Source organism: Aplidium turbinatum, chromosome 4 (assembly GCF_918807975.1).
Source record: "Aplidium turbinatum chromosome 4, kaAplTurb1.1, whole genome shotgun sequence".
Taxonomy (NCBI): domain Eukaryota; kingdom Metazoa; phylum Chordata; class Ascidiacea; order Aplousobranchia; family Polyclinidae; genus Aplidium; species Aplidium turbinatum.
Genome location: NC_137475.1, coordinates 34095890 through 34121563, shown reverse-complemented (window position 1 = coordinate 34121563; position 25674 = coordinate 34095890). Strand labels below are relative to the sequence as shown.

The following is a 25674-nucleotide window of genomic DNA, read 5'->3' as shown; positions in this document are numbered from 1 at the left end:
AGTCAAACGTTTTCGGTTTAACTTAAACCCTCATCAGGAACCTGAAAACATTTATAAAAATGCAGTAAATTTCAACTTCTTGAAGGTAATTAACTAACTGACTATAAGCATCAAAAACACGCAGCAATTAAAAGCAATTTCTTGATGCTTATAGTCAGTTAGTTAGTTACCTTCATGAAGTTGAAATTTATTGCATTTAGTGTAACGCTTGCAATGCCTCTAAAAAGAGTGTCTGACATTAAAACCAGCAACAGCATTGCTGTTTGCTTGCCGTTGGTGGACGTTCTTGTGGAAGCAATAAAACCAGATTTGGTCATTGGTTCGAGGACAGCGACTTTCAGCTTGCGACTGCATTCCACCCACAATTTAGACTTATCTGTGTTTAATGCCTGATCATTAAGCGACACTGTTGAATTGAAGACCAAAATAAAACAGAACATGCTTCAAGCAATTGAAGAAGCAAACTGCTCTGCTGAAGAGGGGAGTAGCAGCAACACTGAAGTGGATGGAGGTAGGTAGAGCCACGGAGGACTTTTTGCACCACTTTACGCAAAAACCAAGAAAGCAATGCACGTTGAATCTGTTACAGGAGTATTTGGAAGCGGACCCTGAGGACAAGTTAAGCGGATCCAGATTCACAATTGGACCGATGAAAAAACTGTTTTAAAAACATAACACTCCCATTCTGTCAAGTGATGCATTGGAAAGATTGTTTTCATTGCAGCCAGGCCCGGATTTAGGGGGGGGGGGGGGGGCAGAGGGGGCAGGTGCCCCGGGCCCCCCGAATTTTGAAGGGCCTCCCTAGGTGGAAAAAATGTGATTTTTTGTTATTTTTTCTTCCTTTCAACCTTTCAAGTTTCTGCAAAATGCTGTGCAGTGCTGGATTGATGCTACTGTAGACGCAGAGGTGTTTTTTCGCGCCGTAGGCTTGAAAAAAATTTTTGCCGGGGGGGCCCCCTGATCTAAAAGTGCCCCGGGCCCCCCATCAGCTAAATCCGGCCCTGATTGCAGCACTTGTTCATCACCAGACTTTACTCGTTCATCCCCGACGCCGACACACGCTCGATCGACCTGACACTACCAAGACAGGCATGGGTGCGCCTCAACCGTCTCCGTACTGGCGTCGGGCTTTTCCGCTCAACCATGCACCAATGGGAAATGGCCTCTTCCTCCTCCTGTGAATGTGGTGTCGAGGAACAGACCGCAGACCACATCATTCATTGATTGATTGCATAGCCGTACGAGCCAGGGGGGCAGGGGGGGCAGCCGCCCCCCCTGTTGTTTCAAAACGTCGCAAATTCGGGCAAAATCTTGAAATTATTAGGGCAAAAATTGCTATATAAAAAGCTACAAAATTGCATGAATTAAGAAAAACTATAAATTAGTAACTTTTACCTATCAAACTAAGTACAGCCTCTTATTTGCACAAGAAATGTGCCGCAAAATTGTCATTTGGCACACCCGTATTGATGTATTGTATTCCATGGTGATCAAATTGTAGTACGAAATGCATTTAACCAACTGCATCATGCCAATTTGGGCAGCCACCAAAATATGTCTCTAATAGTTTTGTGAAACTGCCCAAATCAAATGGCAAAATTTGCCATATAGCTAATTTTATTAATTTTCACAAATGCATCGTGTTGATTTGGGCAGCTGAAAACATGAAATTAGGCTATTTGATGAAACTGATTAGTCTGTTTATGCAACTGCCCAAATTAGCGTGAGGCAGTTTCCTCAAAATGAACAAATTCCTTAATTTTTCCCATTTACATAACTGTATCGTTTAGATTTGGGCAACAAAAAAATATGAAATTATCTGATCATAGTCTATTTATAAAACTGCCCAAATTGGCATGATGCAGTTGCCTCGGCATCAAAATTTACTAAGTCTTTAATTTTTTTCATAATATCAATAAATGCATTATCTTGATTTGGGCAACTACAAAATATGAATTTATATAAATCTGGTGAATAGCCTACTTTTATAAAACAATTCGTGTTGGAAGGTCACTGTACTTTTTCAACCATAAACGGACATAGCTAAGCAACACCACAACATTTAACAAAAACATGTTATACCTGTTAAAAGTAATGTTAAGGTGTTGCTTAGCTTTGTTTATTTGCTTTTATAAAAGGTTCTGCTACTATTCGGCGAGTTCCCTATTCGGCAAGAGCCTTTTTGGGCGAGTTGCCTATTCGGCGATTTTTTGAAAATCCAACGATGCCTTCTGCAAATCCGATGATTGAATATTATTCAATATTCAGACATTGAATCAATGTAAATACGTACTGTTAGGCTAATTGGGTTCTTTGAATCCTACGTCATCGTCTGTATGCAAACTTAGAATACTGTATATTAGTTATTTTTGTCATCAAATTACCTAGCCTAACTATATTTTTAGTAGTAGTGCTGCCAGACCTTTTTATTTTTGTACTAAAATTCGTATCATCAAAACTACTTTAATTGATTGAACAAAGTTTATTTGAACAGAAGTAGTATGTCTGTGTTTTATTACATTTAATTATAACTTATCTATTGTTATGTAGTTTTTTCTGAATCCGCATGGTCACCCTGAGCCGGTTTCCTGCAATGTTTATTTTTCTGAGTCTTTTATGACATCACAACTGCATATTTAAGTGGCACTGTTTATTATTTGTGGTGTGTAAAACAATATTTGTTACTCTTACTTACTATGCCAAAGTGCAGAAGCATCGAGCAATGCACAAGCAAGGTATCTTCAAAGATGAATTCAGTTGTTCTATCTTGATTAGCCTACTTTGGTAAGAAATTCTAGCTAGCTGGTGATCAGTGGCGTAGCCAGGGGGGGGGGGGGGGGGGGTATTGCAAAGAGCGAGTTTTGCCATTACCAAACATTCAAATATCTCAGCCAGGAATTAGCAACAAGAAATCATAGAGACTTGTAGCTTTATTTCCGAAACATGCCGAAGAAAACATGATCTTATTCTTTTGCTATGCCACCGGACAGCACCCTTTTACAGGAATATTCATAACCACATTTTTGTTGAAAATGCTCTCAGAATGCACCAAATTCAAAGTAATTTTTCAAAACTTTCTGGGGGAGGCCCCCCAGACCCCCACTGCTGGGTGTCGCCATAAGCGAAACACACCGTCAACCCCCTCCCTTTCAAAATTACTGGCTACGCCACTGCTGGTAATCTTGTTATGTTAGTTTTTCACTGTTATCACGCACCGCATACATTATATTTGGGCAATTTCTATAAAAGCGTGCACATTTGGGCAAATTTACGTTCTGCCCCCCCAAAATGGTTTGATCTCGTACGGCTATGATTGATTGATTAAATCTTTATCCTCGGACTGGGAAAGCTTCTTGCAGAACTTAATCCTGGCAGTTTCGCATACTTGTAGACTATAAAAGGCTTTGCACTGACGCAGGCCCGGTCACCGAGATTGACAGAGTGAAGTTTCCGATTGTTGAAGTCTTGTTGCCGGGAAATTATTCCATCTATTAGTTGCCGCTAAATGGAGAGCAGTCCTTAACGTGCGTTGCTCAAGCGCATGCCCTGAGAGTCGAACCAGTGCCGCTTGATCTTGAAGCTTCTTCGTTCCAGAAGTGACGCGCTAACCAATTGAACTATTGGGGCGGACATCATCAATGACTGTAACATCTTCAAGCCACCTATTCCGGGAACATCGTGAATCTGGGGCTGTAAAAGGATAGACTCTCGGCCCCAGAGGCTCACACGACGACGACGATTGGGCAAGGACATTTTAAAGCCCAAAAGGGCAGGCCTGAGTGACGAGCACTTTGAAATGCTCGTATTTCTCATAGGAAATAAACATATAAGCCACTGAGAATTTTTTTTAAATAAAACCTTGTTGGTTTTGTACTTGTGCTGTTATGTTAGCATGGATGGCTCTAACACAATATATCAAACATTGCGGTTAAACTGGACTTGCATGCAGAGCTGGCCAGGTGCAGAATTTTATGTTCAGATTTGTGAGTAACCAAAAGTAACTAGTAACTGTAACTAGTAACGGTAACTAGTTACTTTTTAAAATCGGTAACTGTAACGGTAACTCAGTTACTATTTTGGCCAAGTAACTGTAACTCAGTTACTTTTGAAAGTAACTTTGCCCACCTATGTCAGAGGTGGGCAGTAACTAGTTACAAAAGTAACTAGTTACTGTAACTAGTTACTTTTTGAGTAACTGTAACGGTAACTTCGTTACTATTTTCCAAAAGTAACGAAACGCGGTAACTAGTTCCTATTTTAGCAGTTTTTCAACAGTTCCAGTTACAAGTTACTTTTGTATTGAAATTTCAGTTTTTAATTGCAGTTTATTTCTCTGCACGTGTTTGTGTCTTGCTTAGTGCGTGTTTGCTGCGTTTTGTGCAATAATGCATTTTTCTTGCAGATGTATCGGCGCAGCACTGCGCATGCGCGGTTGTACTTTTGTTTTGTGGTCTGGTGGAGAAGGGTTGCCATATTGGCGAATTTATCGCCAAAGTCCAGAAATCTGGCGATATTTTAAGACGTTTAGCTTCATATTCATGATTTGGCTCTTTTTTGGCGATTTTTGATAACTGATTTGGCTAAATTAATTGTTTTTGGCGATTAATCAATATGTACCAAAGAGGGGCAAGACACAACAATACAACAGGGTTGGGCATCATAATAATATATTTTACATATTTACAAATAAGTTTAACAGTCAAACGTTTTCGATTTAACTTAAGCCCTCATCAGGAACCTGAAAACATTTATAAAAATGCAGTAAATTTCAACTTGTTGAAGGTAACTAACTAACTGACTATAAGCATCAAGAAACACGCAGCGATTAAAAGCAATTTCTTGATGCTTATAGTCAGTTAGTTATTTACCTTCATGAAGTTGAAATTTATTGCATTTAGTGTAACGCTTGCAATGCCTCTAAAAAGAGTGTCTGACATTAAAACCAGCAACAGCATTGCTGTTTGCTTGCCGTTGTTGGACGTTCTTGTGGAAGCAATACAAACCAGATTTGGTCATTGGTTCGAGGACAGCGACTTTCAGCTTGCGACTGCATTCCACCCACAATTTAGACTTATCTGTGTTTAATGCCTGATCATTAAGCGACACTGCTGAATTGAAGACCAAAATAAAACAGAACATGCTTCAAGCAATTGAAAAAGCAAACTGCTCTGCTGAAGAGGGAAGTAGCAGCGACACTGAAGTGGATGGTGGTAGGTAGAGCCATGGAGGACTTTTTGCACCACTTTACGCAAAAACCAAGAAAAGAAAGCAATGGGGGTTGAATCTGTTACAGGAGTATTTGGAAGCGGACCCTGAGGACAAGTTAAGCGGATCCAGATTCACAATTGGACCGATGAAAAAAACTGTTTTAAAAACATAACACTCCCATTCCGTCAAGTGATGCAGTAGAAATATTGTTTTCATTGCAGCACTTGTTCATCACCAGACTTTATTCGTTCATTCCCGACGCCGACACACGCTCCATCGCCCTGACACTACCAAGACAGGCATGGATGCGCCTCAACCGTCTCCATGCGGGCGTCGGGCTTTTCCGCTCAACCATGCATCAATGGGAAATGGCCTCTTCCTCCTCCTGTGAATGTGGTGCCGAGGATCAGACCGCAGACCACATCATTGATTGATTGATTGATTTAATCTTTATCCTCGGACTGGGAAAGCTTCTTGCAGAACTTAATCCTGGCAGTTTCGCATACTTGTAGACTACAGGCTTTAAATCACTGGCGCAAGCCCGGTCACCGAGATTGACAGAGTGAAGTTTCCGATTGTTGAAGTCTCGTTGCCGGGAAATTATTCCATCTATTAGATGCCGCTAAATGGAGAGCAGTCCTTAACGTGCGTTGCTCAAGTGCATGCCCTGAGAGTCGAACCAGTGCCGCTTGATCTTGAAGCTGTTTCGTTCCAGAAGTGACGCGCCAACCAATTGAACTATTGGGGCGGACATCATCAATGACTGTAACATCTTCAAGCCACCTAACGGAGTGGAAGGTCTGCGTGTCATGAATGATGAAACCAAAAACTAGCTGCTCTCTAGTAGCCTTCCAGTGTAGTCCGAGAACATCGTGAATCTGGGGCGGTAAAAGAATAGACTCTCGGCCCCAGAGGCTCACACGACGACGACGATTGGGCAAGGACATTTTAAAGCCCAAAAGGGCAGGCCTGAGTGACGAGCACTTTGAAATGCTCGTATTTCTCAAAGGAAATAAACATATAAGCCACTGAGAATTTTTTTTAAATAAAACCTTGTTGGTTTTGTGTTAGCATGGATGGCTCTAACACTATATATCAAACATTGCGGTTAAACTGGACGTGCATGCAGAGCTGGCCAGGTGCAGAATTTTATGTTCAGGTTTGTGAGTAGGCTGACTGAAAGTAACTAGTAACTGTAACTAGTAACGATAACTAGTTACTTTTTAAAATCGGTAACTGTAACGGTAACTCAGTTACTATTTTGGCCATGTAACTGTAACTCAGTTACTTTTGAAAGTAACTTTGCCCACCTATGGATGTTGTTGATGGTAGGTCATGCATATAGACATTGAAAAGGAGGGGAGCCAAGACTGATCCCTGTGGGACACCGTTTTTGAGTCGCCGCAGTCTACTTGGCTTTCCGCTTCCGGTGGTAAGGGTAAAACTCCTGTTGTGGATGAGTTCCATGATCATTTTGACCATGTGCCTGTCAGGGAGTAGGCGGAGTAGTTTGTAGACTAGGCCACGGTGCCAAACAGTGTCATAGGCTGCTGTTAGGTCGATAAAGACAGCCCCCGCTTTCTTTTTTGCCGAGAAACTCTCCTCAATATCCTGAGTTTATAGTAGTGTGACTTGGTCTACAGTTGACCTCCCGTGTCGGAATCCAGCTTGTTCTTTGGGAAGCAGTGGGTCAATTATTGGTTCGACACGAGCGTAGATCAGTCTCTCAAGGATCTTGAAAGGGATGCAGAGCAAGGAGATGGGGCGATAGCTCTTTGCATCGTCTAGTGGTTTGTTTGGCTTAGGAATCGCGACGACCAGAGATCTTCTCCATACTTTAGGAATCTTGAGGCGGCGCAGGCAGGACGACAGGAAATCGCATAACCAGGACTTTAGAACATAACCAGCGTGCATGATAAGCTCTGGACATATCCTATCTGGACCAGGGGCCTTACCAGGTTTTAGGTGCTTGAGGGCAGCATTAAATTCGCTCCGTGAGAAGGAGCTAGAAATGCTCTCCTGGTCGGGTGTGTTGATCTTCCATAGCTTTTTCACTTCTTTGGTAACAAACCGATCGGAGGTACGATCACACGGCTTATATATCCCATTTTTTATTACCTGCGATGCGATCTTATTAGCAGGAATGGGACATTGTCGGGGTGATTGTCTTGATCGTCCCGTAAGGTTATTGAGTGTGCTCCACGCTGTACGGCTTGAGTGCGAGAGATCGATAGATTGGATAGTCTCTGTCCAGCGTTCTTTTCTTTTTGCATCGAGTCTTTCCAGAAGAGCCTTGGCGGCTGAGGGTGTTGTTTGACCATCTGAACAGCTAACAAAAGATTGGTAGAGGCGCTCGCACTCTGCATCCCAGCATGGAGTGTAGTTACTTCTACGACCTCGAGGGATGGCTTGTTTGGCACATGTTAAGATGGTGTTGCAAAAGTCCTGGTAGGCCTCGTCCACATTGTGACAGTTAGGTGGAGGTAACTCATTTGTGAACTTGTTGGTAAGGAGGCTAAAGCGATTCCAGTCGGCTTTACGGAAGTTCCACCGCTTGACTGGTTCACTCGGAATTGGTGTCTTGAGCGGTATTGCGGTAATGAGAGAAGGTCGGTGTTGGGACCGAGGGAACTTCTGTAGCACACGTCTGTCCGGAAGCTGATTGTCGTTGCCAGTGCTAGGAAAGGCCATGTCTGGGTTTGTTCCAGTGCCCCATCGCCCGGATGTAAAGCTGGCTTCATCTATGGGGTTGTACAGTGGGGCATAGTTGTTATTTGATGCCCAGTTAGCCAGACATGCACCAGAAGGGCTGGTGATGCGGTATCCCCAGTCGACGTGCTGGCAATTAAAATCGCCAGCATAGAGGCAGGGGTGGGGGTACACTGGGATGGCCGTCGGAGTGAATGGCGAGGGAGGTGGCTTGTAGATGTTTACGATTTTGTAGCCGTTGACATCCACACTTAGCCATTCAATCTCTGAGTCTGAAGGGGATTGTTCAACCAGTCTCCAGTTCAGCTTCTCGTGGACAAATGTGGCTAAGCCGTGTGTCCTGCTTAGGATTGACCCAGCTAGTGAGTAATTTGGGATCACTAGCCTATCTGCGCTGTGGCAGTGGGTCTCCTGGAGGATGATGATAAGGGCATTTTGTCGTTGAGCTATTCTTTGTACGACGTCGATTTTAGCAGTCGTAAGGCCTTCAACGTTAAGCTGTAGGATGTTGGGACTTCTGGCTTCTTTCTTCGAACTCTGGGGCCGAGGGTTTATCCTTTTACCACCCCAGAGACGCCCTGATGTGTCTCTGTTTGTTGTCATTAGCCTGTTTTGTGCAGTTACCGGGACTCACCACGAGGAGGTTGACAACATGAGTCCCGACTTTCAAAACAAAAGTTTTCTGATAGGCAATTATAGAATATTATTTTTTCAAAGTAGGTAATTGACAATAGGTATGGTGAGCTAGGTTATTGCTGCCAAAAATCAATCACATTCAAAGTTGAATAAATGCTGGGAGGTTTACAACATATAGGCTACTTTTTTTACATCAATTGGTATTTGATTCTATGTACAGCGGTTCAATTTACAATGTTGTATACAAATCATTTTTTAGTATGGTGGTTATCAAAATAAAATCTAAAAGCCATTTGTTAGCAGAGAGTCAATAACATTTGAGTGAGAGCAGTAGAATGAACAGGTCTACACAGTTGAAACAAGAAGCAAATTTCATATTGACTAAGAAAGTAATTCTTTGTTATCGGACCCGGTTGTGTGAAATTTGTAATCAATAATGTCTATTAAAGTAGAAAAGCAGAATTTCTATTAAAGTAGAAAGCCATGGACATTATTTTTTCATTAGAGGGCCACAAAGCAAGAGAATCACTGCATAAACAAGAATAAAACCGATCAAGAAAAGTGTGCTACTACACTATTTTAAGAATTTTGAATAGCAGATGTGGTGTAGACTATGACATATTGCAAATTTATTTCAGATTTTGTGCAGTTTTAATGTAGTCTGAGCTAAGCTTGACGTTTTAAGTGTTTTTGTGTTTTATTTGTATAAAATGGCGGGAAAAATGAAGGCGTTGCAAATGTGGTGTAAGAATAACACTGTTGGATACAAGGATGTGAATGTTGTGAATATGACCACTTCATGGAGAGATGGTCTTGCGTTTTGTGCTCTAATACATCATTTCAGACCTGACTTAATGTAAGTGAATAGTAATGATACTAATAATCATATCTTGTGCCCTTTGCAATAAAAACAGAACATTGCACATCAAAGATACAATACAGGGCAGCTGGCAGGAGTGAAGAAATGCTAAGTCAGCTGACACCATTTCTTTTGCATGTTATTTATTGTATTTTTATGACACAGCTGCATGCTTTAGAACAATTTCTAACTTATTTTTCTGATTCCTTTCAAGTGTCATTCAGGCCCTCCCACCACTCGGCCACATAGTCGATAATAACAAATAAAAATTACTGGTACCAGTAATGCAGTATGTTTTAAATTATAACTGATAGACATTACGTACCGCATTTGACTCCAACACTATTTTTTATTAAATAAATAATATCAAACAGTCAAACCTTAAGCTGTGAAATTGGTTTTGTTTTTATAAACTGCTTAATTTATATACTGTTTGTTTTTATTTTAGAGACTTTAATTCTTTGTCAAAAGAAAATGTTCTTCACAACAATCAGCTTGCTTTTCGTACAGCAGAAGAGGAGTTGGGTATTGCAGCATTACTTGATGCAGAGGACATGGTTGCTATGAAAGTCCCAGACAAATTAAGCATAATTACTTACGTTTCACAGTATTACAACTGCTTACATAGCATGAAGCCTGCTGGTATGTTAGTAACAATTTTGTTTGTTAACTTATATTTTTCACAGTTATATGCAAACTCTAACCTCCTTTTTAAACTATAGCTTTGGTTAATGTTTGCTTGGTTTATTATAGAGGCTAAACATGTGCAACTGGCGGTCGTACTGGCCCGCATAATACTCGGCATAATACTGAAAGTGTATGCTGTATACTAGCCTTTTCAAATTATATTTCATTGTTTCCGGAATGCAAGACTGCGAGAGTAATGAATCGTAAAAACTTTGTGAATAACTGACCGCACTTTTTGATGTAGTTCACAATAAAGCAAGTGTAAATTTTTATGCGCTGTGTATTAATGTTGCGCTGAAGCTTTGTTATATAATAATGCTGGCTCGCAATTTCACAATGCGAATTTAGCACACAGTTCTAAGTGTGTTGCCAACCTTGCATTTTCCCTTTTCCCCAAATAAAAACTTGGCTTTTATTTTTTGAGTTTGTGTCATTTTTTTCTAATTTGCGGTTGTATGTTTTGGTGCTTGGTTTTTGCAACTAGCTTTTTAGTTTTTGGGCTTAATTTGAGGCTGAACTTGAGAATGTTTTGCTGTAGTCAATATTTCTCCATTTCTAAATTTTTTCTTGTTTTCAAAAAAAACTGATGCGGCCCGTGTTATCATTCAAAGTTTCATGTTTGGTCCACATATAAAAAAAGGTTTCACATGCCTGATACAGGCTAATACATGTAAAAAAAAAACTTTGTTCATAATCTTGTTCCTGCAAATTAGGAGAAAACTTTTGCATGAGAACTTCTATTTCATGAACCAGTACAAATAATAATAACTTTTATCTATGGGCACTCACAGGGTGGTTTTTAGTACAAATGTGGTGCTTTGTTATTATCTTGAGTGAAACATATATTAAAGTTACTTAAATTTTAAACTTGTTTTACAGAAGATAAAGCTTTAAAGCGCAGTAGTTCACCAACCAATACTCCAGACCTCGTTGAAGCAAAAAGAAAATCTACTCCAGAATCAACTGAATCAAAGGTACGAAGGCTATATATACTTTAAAACAAACTAAACAATTTCTTAACATTGCTTAATGCTTATTTAATGCTATGATATGAAAAACATTGCGCAATAGTCCCTAGACTGCAGTTTATTGTAGGTAAATAAACTGCTGTTTATCCAGGTTCCAATTTCACCTACTCCAGTACTGGTGGAGAAAAAGCAAATCTTCAGTGTTTGTGAAATTTGCAAGAAAAAGGTTCACTTGGTGGAGCGTTATGTCGATGAAGGAAAGATATATCATCGTCAATGCCATAGGTTAGAAAAGCTTCTTTATTGTTTATATATGTGATATCAAGTGTGCAACTATGTGTGATAAAATAAAACTCAATAGGTTATGTGTGGGAAAGGTTAAAAGGTATATAAGTAATTATTTGTGTAAGTGAATTGTAGTATTCTGCTAATTAAGCTAATTTTTTTATTGATGCACAGTTTTTAGTTTTTGCAATCAAATTGATATTTTTTCAGAACTAAATCACTTAGCGGAATGTATCAAAGGAACAGGTCTTCCCCATTCCATGACGAAACAAACGATAACACAGGCAAAAACCCATTTAAAGCTCCAGAAAAATTGATTGTAGATAAACCAACGGTTTCACCAAACAGCTCGTCTAAAAAGACAGCAAAAGAATCTCCGAAGCCTCCATCACCAATGATAAATGTGTCAACTGTACACAAGCCGACTACTTCACCGAATAATTCCCCAAAAAAGAAAGCGAATGAATCTCCAAAACGTGCATCAAGGGTATTAGACATGGCATTGAGTTATGATGAAACCACAAAGTTTGACTCCAAAGAAGCTCATTCTTCCACTGGTAACAAAGTTGTAGTGAGTAATACTCGACAAAACACAGCTAATGCTGCATCAACTGCGCGTAATAAAAACGAAAGTAAGAGTGCCAAACAAGATACTGTGCCGACTGACGTCACCACCAGTAGCCATGTCGTTTCACCCAAGCCATCCCAAGCCTCACACAAAAGTGAAGATGCTAACCAGTTGTCTAAAAAACCTTCAGAACAGCACAAAACCGGTGCAGAATTTGCAGATGGAATACAAGACAAAAGCCATACCGTTAGTTCAACGTCCAAAAGTGAAATAGGTGCAAAGCATCAGTCATTTAATGAAAACGAAAAAGTTAGTAAAGACGCAAACAAGCAAATGCTGCCTTCCTTGCTGAAGAGTCTTGCTGACGTGAAGCAGACACGTGTCGTATCCTCAAGCGAACAAAGTTCAACAGGTGGCAAAGATGATTCACAATTACCAGCAATTAGTCCACTGATCAGTGAAATTCCAAAGCCACCACAAGCTAAACCGAGGTAGATTGAAAATGGCTTGATTTAAATGTATAGATATTTCCTATTTCGGATGGTTGACTTTCTCATTTCTCTGAATCTCGGAAGGTTCACTATTCTCTTCTTTATTTCATGATAAGACTTCTCGTTCTTCACAAAGTTTTTCGTTTTGGCCTTTTTCTTCTGTGCGGATACCAATCACATCCTTCAGTAGCCCACCATTACAAAAGGTGTTTGCCTTTGATATTGCCTTTTTATGCTTTCAATCAAACTTATTTTCGTCCACCATCTTCAACATCTCATTTACAATTACATGTTCTATCTGTAACCTATGGCACTTTTTCCAACTGTCTTATATGTCACACACCACAAGTCTTTTTGATGTGTCTTATATTTAGGTAGTAGTTTCTGACAACTACAACAACCAGCCCACTTCATATCAGGATCTTTCACTTTTTCTTACGATTTTTTCATTTTTTTTCCAACTTTCTGATTAATTGTTTTGTGAATATAGTTCTTTTCCATTGGTTGTAGGATAGATACCGTACTTGTTTTTTTTACAGCATTAGCCGGTCAACTTGTTTGACCAACCATAACAGTTATACATTTATTTGTTTTCCTACCATGTTGTTCTATAACTTCACTGATTTCGTTTGTTATATTATGTCGTCCATTGTCCGACTCATCCATCGTGGTCAGATCTTTAAACTAATATCTCATCGCCCCATAATTTTAATTCTCCGTTTTTTTTTTGTTTTTTTTTTCAACGTAGTTTTGACATAGGCTACCGTTAAATAAAACTAGTAAAATCAGGCATCCTTGCAGTGCGTTTCTCTCAATAGCACGTGGTTGCATAATGCATATCCTTTATAATTGCTGTTTGTTCTACTCAATACTGCAAAAGTTTATGTTTTTACATTCAGCCACGTAAAAAAAATTCAACGTCTAGTAATGTAAAATAGACATTTTTTGGCTGAGATGGACAATCGTTGAATGGTTTCTTGTCTGAAATATCAAGTGATGCCATTGTGCCCGTCTTTCAATGTTTACTGAAAAAGATTTCCGTTTATATCGTATACATTCCATTTGATCAGTTGCACATGATATTACTTCACTTTTGTGGATATAGTTATTAATTGCTGTTATTTTCTTTCAGGAGTCGAGCCAGCTCATCGAATGAGCCAAGTGAAGATAAGCCTAAAACCCGTCCGCGTTCCAATAATTCATCTTTTGGTTCTGAAGCAAATCATAGCCAGTTTAGTGAAACCAACGTCAGCACAGGTGACTCGAACTGCAGTTTGAAGCCATTTGCTGCCTCATCAGAATCGACATCCACGAAAACAACTCCATCTCTTGATGGACGTGCCGACAGCAAGCTTAACGCCGATGCTAAAGAGTTACATGCTAATAACAGCACCAATCTGTCTGGTGATGAATTAGTAGAAAAACAATGCGTAGCCACAACAGGTCTAAACTCCTCGCCCAAGAAAAAAACTCTCGCCGAAACAGGGGATGTGAAAATGGATCAAAAACAAGACGTTCCAGTCAAAGTTGACAACGACGCAAAACTAGAATCTAAGTCTGTTGAGTCCAGGACAATGACCATAAACACGGTCAGTGCCGACGACGCTCGATTGAACCCTTTTACTGATGAATATGAAGACAAAAAAAAGACTGTTCATACGCCTTTGCCCCCAACTCGTAAAAAAAATCAGGGAGCTTCAGTAAAAACCCATGACGTTAAAAGTTTAACCAACCCCTCGCCTACTAAAACCCCCACATCTTCACCCCTTTCTGAGCCCAAATCTCATGTACCGGTTCGTCCCAAGTTGCCAAACTTGTCTGAATCCAACTCGCCACATCCTTCTGCCAAAGTTGCCAAACAGGAACCTGCTTTGTCAACCCATGCCAAACAAAATACTTCAAAAGTTGCAGAGAATAAGGGCAAAGAAATGGTACAACTTGCTAAAAAGTAGGTGATCACTGAGCATTAACTTGTTTTTTTTTATCAGCCAGTTTTATAAGGCGCATATTTAGTAGCCTACACGCCACAGGCCAGGTCATTCATAGTTGCGCATTTCTACTTAAGTTTGCAGTACAAATCATTTGTTTCGACGAAACTTTGTTGAGCGAAGTGTGATCCTTTAATTATACTGCTCAGTGCTCATGCTTCACAATCAATGTTCTTTAGCTTTGTTCTTTTGTCTTTATAGCAAAAAGTCAAGAGGTTTTGTATTTATGTAAAACTTAAGCAAAGTTAGATTTTTTAGATTGTGCTGGATGACATGTCGAAGTACGAATGTGAAAAGTTAAGTTGTTAAAGCTTATCATTTCACCATCAGTTGATGTTGCAGTTTTGCAACGGTTTTGGTTATGCAAAGTTTTAGAACATGATTCTAAGTTCCATTGTTATTTTGAAACTTGTTGAAGCTGTTGGCAAACGCTTCAATATCCTGCAGTTGACTAGTAGTTTCGAAAATGCATCTCACCCACATGGTGCAATTCTCATCTGCCACTTTATGACAGATACTGGAATAGCTTTAACAACTTTCAGTTTCACTTTACCTTTATTCATTAGGCAAGTGAAAAAAACGCAAGATACGGCCGTGAGAGTTCAATCGTCAATGCCACAAAATAACACAACGATTATAAAAAGTAAGTACTTTAAATCTGTCATTTATAAGTATAGTGTGTTTTTTCGATTTTATTCTTTGTTGAAACAATCGTGTCTTTTCATATTGACAATCAAACTTGGCTTTTTATCAGCAGTGCACCCAGAATTTTGCCAGGGAGGATGAAGCTAAAGTTAGCTTGCGGCCTACATTTTGCTTCTTCAAATGCTGTTTTTTTGGCACAAAAAGACCCCAGTTTCCTGATTTAGCTTTGTTGGAAAGGAGGCATTTTGCCCCTGTCAGCTATTTCCCGCTTAATCTTAAACCTATTGAGAAACTAAGTTTTTATACTGTTTGCATCTGTAGCTAAGATAGAACGGTGGAGCAGCTGTTACGAAAGTAACGATTTGCTAGCAAGATAGCCATGGTTATAACACCTCAAATGTCGCGGAGCGTTTGATTTTTGATATTTACTTATTTCCGTCTTTATACGTTGCAATAACGCTCTTTTTTGCTTTCAAAATTAAATTCGTGCATGAAATTATGACGCAGATTTAGATTATTAATCGTTTAATTAATCGCTCGAGGAAGTTGTCAAGAGACTGCTATTGCGCCTCAATGCGTAAAAAAGGTTGCAATTTGGCTGGAACTTGCTGGAAGTTTGATCACATGCATTCTGGTTGCTTGGCACGTGACAGCTTGTCCCTTGACAATAAGTATGAGTGACATCACGAGCCATGGCTTTTCAGCTCACAAAGCAGCCACTTTGCGTCGTTTCAACATCGCCAGACGTTGAAACCATGTCAAAATAGAAAATTTGCAAGCTGGGCTACAACATATCTGGACGGGTTCTAATATTAATTATTTTCGTTTAACTAAAACTGCACACTTGTGTGCTTCCAAGAAAAAAATGTCATATTATGTTATCAAAACGTCTTGAATTCTCTGACATTGGCAATGTGGTCCGTTAAAATCGAAAAAAGAAAAGCATAAGAATGAAATGGCAAAGAAGCGGAGAGTCAAAATCACATGACGCTTAATTGCCTAGGAAAAAGCATGTGTGTAATGTGCATGTCAATCGCAGATGTTTTAGGTAAATTGGAAACACAATTTTGTCTTCTTACAATAATGCAACGATGCTGGATGTTGAAATGACAAAAAGCGGCAAATCAAAGCAATTGAGCCCACGCAGGAAGCCATCTGTGTAAATGAAATCAGCAATCTGCACGGAAAACATCACGGACCGTGTGTTGTTGCACCAGTCAATCACCTTCATGTGGAATATGAAATACATTTGTAAGATGCAATTGATCTTAGCTTTCAGCATAAACATTACGGTCATTTCCCAGTCTGTAAATCCCTCTATGTGTGAACGTATTATTACCAAAATAAAAAAGGACTACTGTTCTGGTTAGGAAAGTGTATTTGAATTTTGTACAGCTTGCTCAATGTCAAACCAAAGGCCATGGCCAAACTAGTTTTGATGCAAGTAAAGGTGCTAAAATTGCGAATCGGAGAAAGTGTTAAAAGTATTGACCTTTTGTAAATTGACTTAACACATTAAAATGAAGTTTCATTCAACAGGGTTATGTCATTTCTCGGCCGTCGAGTGTAGCAGGAACTTAGCGATAGACACGTGTTCGCTCATGAGGCTGGGCTCATCAGTACCGCACCACTAGTTCCTGCCACATAGTTCTCAACCGCTGCTTTTTTCAGTGAATTGAATTCTTACCTTTGTGGAAAGAAAACAACTAAACCAACTGTCGCCAAGGATATGCACTGTTGAAAAGAAGCGATCTTCCTGGCGTCACCACCACCTGACTACTCACTATAGAACAGCGAGCATTGTGTTTCGCTAACCATACCGGTGTAGCCTCCACACTAGCCATCAAGACAATTCCAAAAACACGTGTTTCTCGGCAGTCGAGTGTAGCAGGAACTCAGCGATCGACACGTGTTTCGCCCATGAGGCTGGGCTCATCAGTACCGCACCACTAGTTCCTGCCACATAGTTCTCAACCGCTGCTTTTGTCAGTCAATTGAATGATCGCTCCTTTTCAACAGGGTTATGTCAAGTGTCCATTTGCGTTAGTAGACATTTTAAGTAACTTTTTTCTGGGCAGCATTACAACTGGGCTATATCTCGGTTTCAGCGCTGCGAAAGCAGTGCTCACATCCACAAGTTTGAAAAAACCTAGATTTTATCTAACAAAAAACAAATTACCTAAAAAAAAACACATGTTTATAATAGCTAAGAGAAAAGCTTCGAGATGTCTACTGCACTTTCTGCTATCTTTAAATTTTGTACCACCCATCGGATTCAGACATCGTAAATATTTGTACCGGTACGCGTTAATGACGAAACATAAAAGGATTGATTGATTGGTATATCAATTAATTAATCAGCAGGCAAACCACTATTCATTTATTTAAAACAATCAGTCCTACACTGTAGAAACAAAACTAGCAATTGAACCAAAACTAGTGGTATTCACTCAGTAGAGCATCCTGGTAAAACTGCAATTGAACTTGACTGAAAGTCATTACCGGTACTCAAACTGAAAACTGAATGCTTCATTTGTGATCAAGAGGGAGAACTAGCCTATAGCTGTCAAATCAGACAGAATTTATTTTAATTAGGCTATATTTTGTAGCAAAATAATTTCTTTGAATGGTAATTCAGCTCGCAATTCCTATAATTTTCTGCAAAATCAATTGATATTTAAGAAAAGTTAAAAATGCAGAAAACAAGCCAGATATCCCCATTTTATAAAAAAAAAAAAAAAAAGACTTAAAAACCCAGACTGGTAGCAAAAAACCCAGATCTGGGTTTAAAAAACCAGGAATGGGAGCCCTGCGAAAGTACTATTGGCAGAACATCAATTCTTGTTGAATTTTATTTGCCTTTATTCAGGTCCGACACAGCAGGTGAAGTCACCTGTTCAAAAGCAATTCTTCAAGCCTTCCCGTCCCGCCCCCGGATTTGGTTTCCCCTTGGTTAAGCGAAGGGTAAGTGGGGTAATCTTTCAGTCAGCAAGTCAGACCTTTTTTCTATTGATTCAACGTCTACAGACCTGGAATCAATGTAATAAAGAGATAATTTGCTGACCTGATTGTATCAACAATTTTTGTCAACGCTCGAACGCATTTAAATTTGATTGGAGGCTGACCTGCTACGTTTGATAGAAGTTAGAAAGTTTCTAGTCGGATAGTAGTTGATAAATAGAGTTTTTGTGCATATTTATTTTTTTATGTTATTTTGTTGTGTTGTTATCATGCCAATACTAAACTAGGTTTGACACTTGTGCTCGACCACCCAAGACAATATGGCAACACTGGTACAAGTGAAAGGTGTTTTACAGTGATTTGAAATTCAGTGATCATACTTTGTTTTCTCGTAATTGTCATTTCAAAGAGTAAAAAAGTCCATTTAGCCTAAGGTTGGTTATCAAAAGTATATCAGCTTACAATGAAATTTAGATTCGCACTTTGGTAAAGCTTGTTGTCAACTCACCTGTGACAAATTTGTGACATTGCTCCTAAATTCTCGTGACTGCATCAATGGTTCATAATGCCATGTTATCTTGAATCTACTTTTATTTTCCAAGATCGCTTCGGCTTAAATTTGGTAAGATATGGCGTTTGTTTTCGTATGCTGGCCGGGTTATTTTAATCTTGACCGCTAACACTTTCGAGGCAAAAAGGTTCTATTTTCATGAATGCATGGCCGAGGCAATGTCGCCTGGATGATGAAATTAAATTGCTTCAAGATGTGAACGGCAATGCGTGAACGACGCATTGAAGCATGAACTGTTCCACTGTAGAATACATGTTTTTTGTTGTTGGCTTATAACATTGGGATCGATGTTGCAATCCATCGTTAATTCACTGCCTAGTTGGGAAAGTTATTTTGTATATACCTGGTGCTTTTCTTGTCCTGGATGTGTGAATAAATTCGTTCAAATATTACGTAACTCCTTCGAGGGGGAGGGGGGGTTTATGCAAAGCGTTACGTTAGCGTCACATCGGGGGGTTCAAGCAAAACGTTACGTAACGCTTTCGAGTACGGAATGGTAGTTTGTTGTGCTGAATTTGTAGTGAAAAAGCGTTACATGGAGGAGGGGGGTTAAAAAAAACGTTACGTTGGCGTTACATGGGGGAGGGGGGGTCAAAAATTTGGAAAAAAAGCGTTACATAATATTTGAACGTTCCCTAATAAAATAACATGTTTGCTATGTCTTAGGTAAATTTGTCAATTAAAGTACCTTCTCTGAAAGCGTTCATATTTATATGCTGCGCTAGACTAACCATCCGATTTGTCATGCAACTGAAGCAAAGAGAATGCATGTCACTTTGCGTCATGTGATGTGAGCAACAGGGCAATCAACTCGTGGAACGTTTTACTTTTGCTTTAGATTCAACACACCGATATGGTGGTTTTTGATCGTGGTATTTGCTGTCGTGTTTTGTGTCCTCGTTTTGCATACTTGCTTTCTCCAAAATTCGGCACTAACTAACCATTTGAATCCACCTAGGGGGTGATAACATGCATTGTGTATTGTACTGTGTATGCATAGTCTAGGTTTGTTGACGTTTGTCGGAAGTGGCGATACTAACGTCATCCTTCTATTCTATCGACACTGCACTTCGTTTAAACAGGCATGTGAGTACAATTGTCAAGGTCATGAGGCTTCAGTTGGCTTAATTTGCACACGTAGGATTGCAGAGAGATTGGAGACTGAAATTACCGTATCAATAAAAATGGAGCTTACTCCAGCTGTTTTGTTGAAGAACGGTGGGATGCTAGCGTCAGTTTTGACGTTGAAGTTACGTTATTTGTGACGTTAGTTCAGATAGGATCATTTCTTTGCATCTGAACGCTTGTTGCCAATGCTCAGACATCTTGTCAATGCAGCTGGTCATTGTATGACATATCTTGGCACATGTTTTTTATCAATGTTTGTTTGAGTTGTTGCATTGCTTTGCAAATGCAGCATTCGCATCTAGCGGAAAAAGTTCGCTGTGAAACTACAGTTTTTACATAACTATACTGTGATCCGTATTTTACAACCTGAAAGTTTTTGTAAAGTGGTGGTAAATTTCTAACAAAACATGGTCATTCGTTAGAGACTTCCTGGTTTATATATACGTAATCTCTGTACGACTGCCAAGCTCAGTTGTTTTGAACAATTTTGTAAACTCTACTTTCTTGTCGAATATTTGCTTTGTAGTTCATCTTTAACAGAAAAGAAGTGACCTCTTCATCAGGTTATGGCAAAGCAAGGTTTATGGCATAAAAGAAGCTCCCTAAATTGTCACATTAGCTTTGTGGCAAAAATCTTATGGCAAATTTTTCTAATTTCATTATTTTTTCATTTTGAATGCCGCAAATCTCCCAATCAATAATGAACGATCGATTTTTTGATTAAATGTGTCTGCTACTCTTTTTAAAGGATAGAATATAATGACGCATGTTTGAGGGTTGACTTATCACATCGATATGTATTTTTCAAGTTTATGCATTTGGCTCGGTTTAAAAACCTTTTTGGTATTAGAGTGCTACTGACTACTGAGCATGCGCGGCCTGCTACTATTCGGAGAATCCATTTCGGAGAATTTTCGAAAATTTGTAGGGATTTTAGGTAGGCATTTTTGCAGTTCGATCTAGCCTACTATGGAGCTATATCTAAGTTACGTTGGTTAGACTTGGTGGATATTTTTAGTTTGGAAGCAGTCCCACAATTTGGTCTATTCTAAAATGCTTTCAAGGACATTGCCTACTTGCTATCACATTGTTTAGAGAGAAATGTGCTGTGTTTCTTGTATCAATTGGTAATGGGTGCAGCAGAGGATGCGTAAACAAACTCAGGAAATTGTCATTTTATGACATGTATCGGCAAACATAAAATCACAAATACATTGATTTTCACTCACGGACATACGTGTCATTCTTGTTCGCTTTCCTATTTTCTTCTCCAACGTCAATGTATAATTTTTAGTTTCTTATGAAAAAGGTTTTATTTTAGAATAAGATGGCTTGAAGGAAGCTTCAATGCTGTTTGTAAGTTTGAAGTGTTAGAGAAAAAATGCTGTAACAGAAAAAGTACGCATGCCAATGTGTGGTAACGTTTTTTGTTGGAACAGTCAGGGCAAGCTATACTGGTGTAAGCTCAATAGTGTATCATAACTGTACCTTTGGCGTGTCATTGTTAGTACTAGCAATGATCTATGGTACTAGTCAGGCAACTCTATTATATAATTTTATCTTCAAATAAGTATGATTTAGTCAGTCTCCTGTCCATAAAAAACACATTGACTCTGTCAAGTCAACAGCATTGCAAGATCATTATTCCAGTAGACAACTCAATGGGAAAAAAGATTGATTTGTCAGCTGGGACAGATCATAGTGATGATCTTATGCTCCCAATTCAATTAGCCGACTGCAATTACATGTTTTCAACTTCTCGAACATTTTTTCTCGGTTTGTGTGGTTTCTTATGTTTTGTTACTAAATACAGAATGAGATACAGTTTACCAGACATGTGATTATAAAAAAAAAATATCTTGCATTCTCTGTGACTGCAGGCTCAGTTAACGTGCAATCATCAGAAAAACGCATTTTGTTATAATTTTAATGACGTATTGTTTTTACAGCAATAAAAATATTATTATGTTTACTACTGCAAAAAGAAATGTAAATTTACGACAATCTATTGAATAGATTTAATTTACTGTAAAGCATAGTAGCCTACAGCATGCCTTCACTGGGTGAAGATGTAGCTTTAGGAGCCCGAAAACCACGAACTGTGAGTTTCTTGCCATATTGGACTTGTCACCCTTCACTCACCTTGTTTACGAATTAAATTCTATAGTGTTGAACGATGCAATCCAGTAATTATTATGCAAACTATCGTTTGAGCCTGGCTAATTTTACCCCAGAATTTCGCTACATTGCCGCCGATGTTTGATTAGACCAGGCGTCAAAATATGTAACGTCGAAATGACATATGTGCCCATGAATGACAAGGATTAATTCATTGCTTCAAACTATAGAGATGAGACTACCTTGCAAGGCTTTTGATAAAGGCATAGTATAACACTGCTTCGGTGTTGTGTCACTTTTACATTGCTGCGCCAGCTTCAACTGCAAAGCCCTGGTTTGCATGCATGTTAAAATACACTTATTAAATTGAACTAAGTGCTAAATATTACTTTGATGTTTTATTGAATCTACCTCACTATAACTTATAGTATAAGGAAAGCTCAGTCAGAGAGGTTATTTTACCTCTATTAACGTGGCTACTGGCTTTCATCGTTTTGTTTTACTGGTTTAACTGATAAACTATTTATTTTCAAATCTATGAACCCATTTCCATTTCGTTTCATGTTTAGGTGAAAAATCAAATGACGGAAGATGAGATAATGAATGAAATGACAATTCTCGACATTCAATTGAAAGATTTAGAAAAGAAGGGAGTGAAATTGGAGGAAGTCCTCAGAGATGAAATGGATCTAGGTTCGAATATCAAACTACAATTGATTAGCTTTTATTGTATTTTTTATTATATACAAAATGTACATACCTGCAATGTTGCAGTGTGATATATTTTCTGCTCTGACTAGTTAAGCTGCTACTGTATGTTGGGCGCGGAATGGCCCGTTTCGGTGAGTCCGATCCCTTAACGGGGGATTTTTTCAATTTTTTTTTAAATTATCGGGTACCGTAGCCTAATTATCATTGCCGTTTTAGGGTTAGGGGTTTGGGGTTAGAGGTTAGGAACTCACTGAATCGGACTCATCGAATAGTAGCAGACCCTGTTGGGCGTGCAGCAGTATTTAATATTTTAGATATGATGGAATACCCGATATTAAATTTTTCTTGTAAGCTACTCAATTGGCTTTCCAATTATGCAACCTTAGTTCAACTTCCGGCTTCAGCTGGTTGTTGAAAAACACCGCTTACCTCTACCCAGGGTGTAAGAAATTGGCTGGGCATAGTTGCTAAAGGAAAGGCCGCAGAGAGAAAGAAACTGCCCACCGTACTCTCGTTAGTGCCGAATGCGAGTATAATGAGAACCTTATCATCCCATTTCCCAAAGCTCAATAACTAGTACGGGACCTTTGTCTTAACTCAAAGAGTTACAAAATGTCATTTTTATGCGATTAAAAATAATAGTTTTGCGAGTTACAGTAGACTGTCATATCCTGAACTATTGGTGCAAAAGTAAATCACTGCCACCATGGCACAAGGTTGCGTCTAGATCACTGAACTCCTTCTTGGGCAATAAAAAGATAACCAAAATCCACAACATAGTTTTTATTTTCAATTGCTTCGTCTCTTGTCGTCTGTATTCCCCATTGTTGAAACGAATCTGTTGTAAGTTTTGATGTTCTTACGTCAGTTCTTTGCCATTACATACCCTGGTGTTTATCATCTCATCATGACCGATGGAATGATTCGGCTAAAGCATGATTTGTAGATTTTTACGTGATTTAAAAAAAAAGCTTGTTGCGTCACCGTTCATGAGGTAAAATAATCGCCTTTCTAGGAGCTGAACTTAAGAGTGAGAGTGACCAGTTGCTTGGAGATTGGTTCGATCTCGTACAAGAGAAGAATGTTCTTGTGAGAAGGGAAACTGACCTTGTTTTCTTGTAAGTACACACTCTTTAACTAAGCAACAGTATAAACGAGAGACTTGTTCAACCTACTTTGCTGTGCGACCAGGCTGAGTGAACAGTCACTACCTCTACCCCTGACTGCAAAATTTAACTTTTTACACCGTTTTCACGTCGTAGACGATAAAACAACATAAAGAAACTTTTGCTTGCTGAGACTACAGTAAGCTGCATTATTTTCAGAATGCAACAACAACGTTTAGAGCAACAACACGCTGATGTCGAGTTTAAAATCCGAAAGCTCTTGAACAAACCAGGTACGTATAAACGTATTAAAGAGTATGGCAGTTCAACCACCGCTTCCTTTCCAACCACTTCTTTTTACGGATCGAAATTTTCCATGCATCTATAATTCCAAAGCAGCCCGGAAAACAACCCCCGTGCTGCACTTGGAATTAGAGATTCACAAACAACTTCGTTCGTTATTAAGCGTACAGAAGACCATTTAAAATTCAAACTGTAGGCTACAGCATGCGAACAAGGAGGGTATTATATAAGAAAGATATTCAATAGCATTGAAGATGAAAACAGTCTAGTTTTCAAAACGTTTCCTGAACATGAGTTTAGTATCATCATTTTGGGCTCTTTAATGTTTGATAAGAATATTTTATTGCCTGAAAAAATACTTAAAAGTACCACATTCCATCCTTCCACAACCACGCACTACAGTGCATTGATACATAACCATTCCTAAATGTGTGTAGACTTTTAATCATGCAGTCAATGTTTCTTATTAGACGTTAACAAGTCCGACAAAGAGAAGGAAGAAGAAAGTAAATTACTGGCACAACTGATGGACATCGTTGAGAGAAGGAACACAATCATCACCTCCATTGAAGAAGCCAGAGTCAAGTATGTTCCGTCTTGGTAGTTCAATTGTTAACTGGCATAAGATAATGGGTATGAGTATAACTCATTACTTGGTGTATCAGACAATTAGATGTCCAACTGCATTGTGCGTGGCGTTTGTTCATAACCAATCTCGTTCATGTACGTTGAATTTTACTTGAAAAAAACTTGTACATAGATAAAATTGGCTAGAACTTTTTGTTGTTTTTTTTTAACGATTGACAATCTCTGCCCATTTCTTGTCAAATGCGTCAGACATTTCTTTGTATGGCATCCTTGCCCACTATCTGCCCACTAAGAAAACGAAATTTCTATTTTACATCAGCTCTGCAAGCTGGGTACCCATTTTGAAACGTATTCACAACGTTATACATCATACCGACAATGTTCCCATTCTGTAAGAAACTGACCTTTCGGTTTAGTTTGTTTTTATTTCTGACCATCACAACGAAAAGCAGTATATGCACAGCAGAGGTCTAGAAAAAGGTAGAAGCGACAAAACGCGGACGTTGTAACGTGCATGATACCAAAGTAGGACAATCAGTTTAAAATATGGCACCGTCGCAACACCGTGCAAATGCTACTAGCTTTAATCTCTTGATCTTTAGGGAGGAAGAGGAGGATGCCGCTTATGACAGGATGAAGATGCTGCAGACCGATTCCCACAACGACTCAGAAGTAATGAAAAAGAAGAAGAAAAACAAAGTGAAGAGAATCTTCAGCAAGAGAAAGAAACCCCCGAAGTCCCCCAAAGGGGATTTGCCAACCTCCCCCAGCACATGACGCCATATTTCTTGATGACCCTTACTTTTGTCTGAATTTACATCTTCACATACTGTATTTTATAACTTCATCACACAGTCGTTTATAATGTGTACAGGTCAGCTCTGACTAATCATATCTTAGTTGCTTTTTAAATATTTGTTTGTTTTCACTTCCGATTACTCGTCTTTCACTTGTGGTAAAGTTCGTCTTTGTGCAAATGCTACTCGTGCAGCGCGAATTGGTTTAGCAATATTGCCGTCATGCAGTGTTTACGGTTACAAATTTTACAAGCTGCTGAATACTGATCATGCTTTTGGCGAAAGCTTCTCTTTTGTGTTTCTCTATTATAACACAACTTTAAATACTAACTGTTTTATTCACTTGC

The 25674-nt window shown here is 39.1% G+C and overlaps 1 protein-coding gene across 1 annotated transcript; it reads left to right on the top strand.

Moving 5' to 3' along the window:
* The first annotated feature begins 9197 nt into the window (after window positions 1–9197).
* Window positions 9198–25668, top strand: LOC145768789 (MICAL-like protein 1). The gene is made up of 13 exons (XM_082580381.1): window positions 9198–9409; window positions 9861–10054; window positions 10979–11073; window positions 11219–11352; window positions 11563–12411; window positions 13544–14359; window positions 14966–15042; window positions 17914–18008; window positions 22392–22515; window positions 23549–23651; window positions 23859–23932; window positions 24413–24527; window positions 25133–25668. The coding sequence occupies exons 1-13, from the start codon at window positions 9264–9266 to the stop codon at window positions 25305–25307; spliced, it is 2997 nt and encodes a 998-aa protein (XP_082436507.1). The 5' UTR covers window positions 9198–9263; the 3' UTR covers window positions 25308–25668.
* The last annotated feature ends 6 nt before the right edge of the window (window positions 25669–25674 follow it).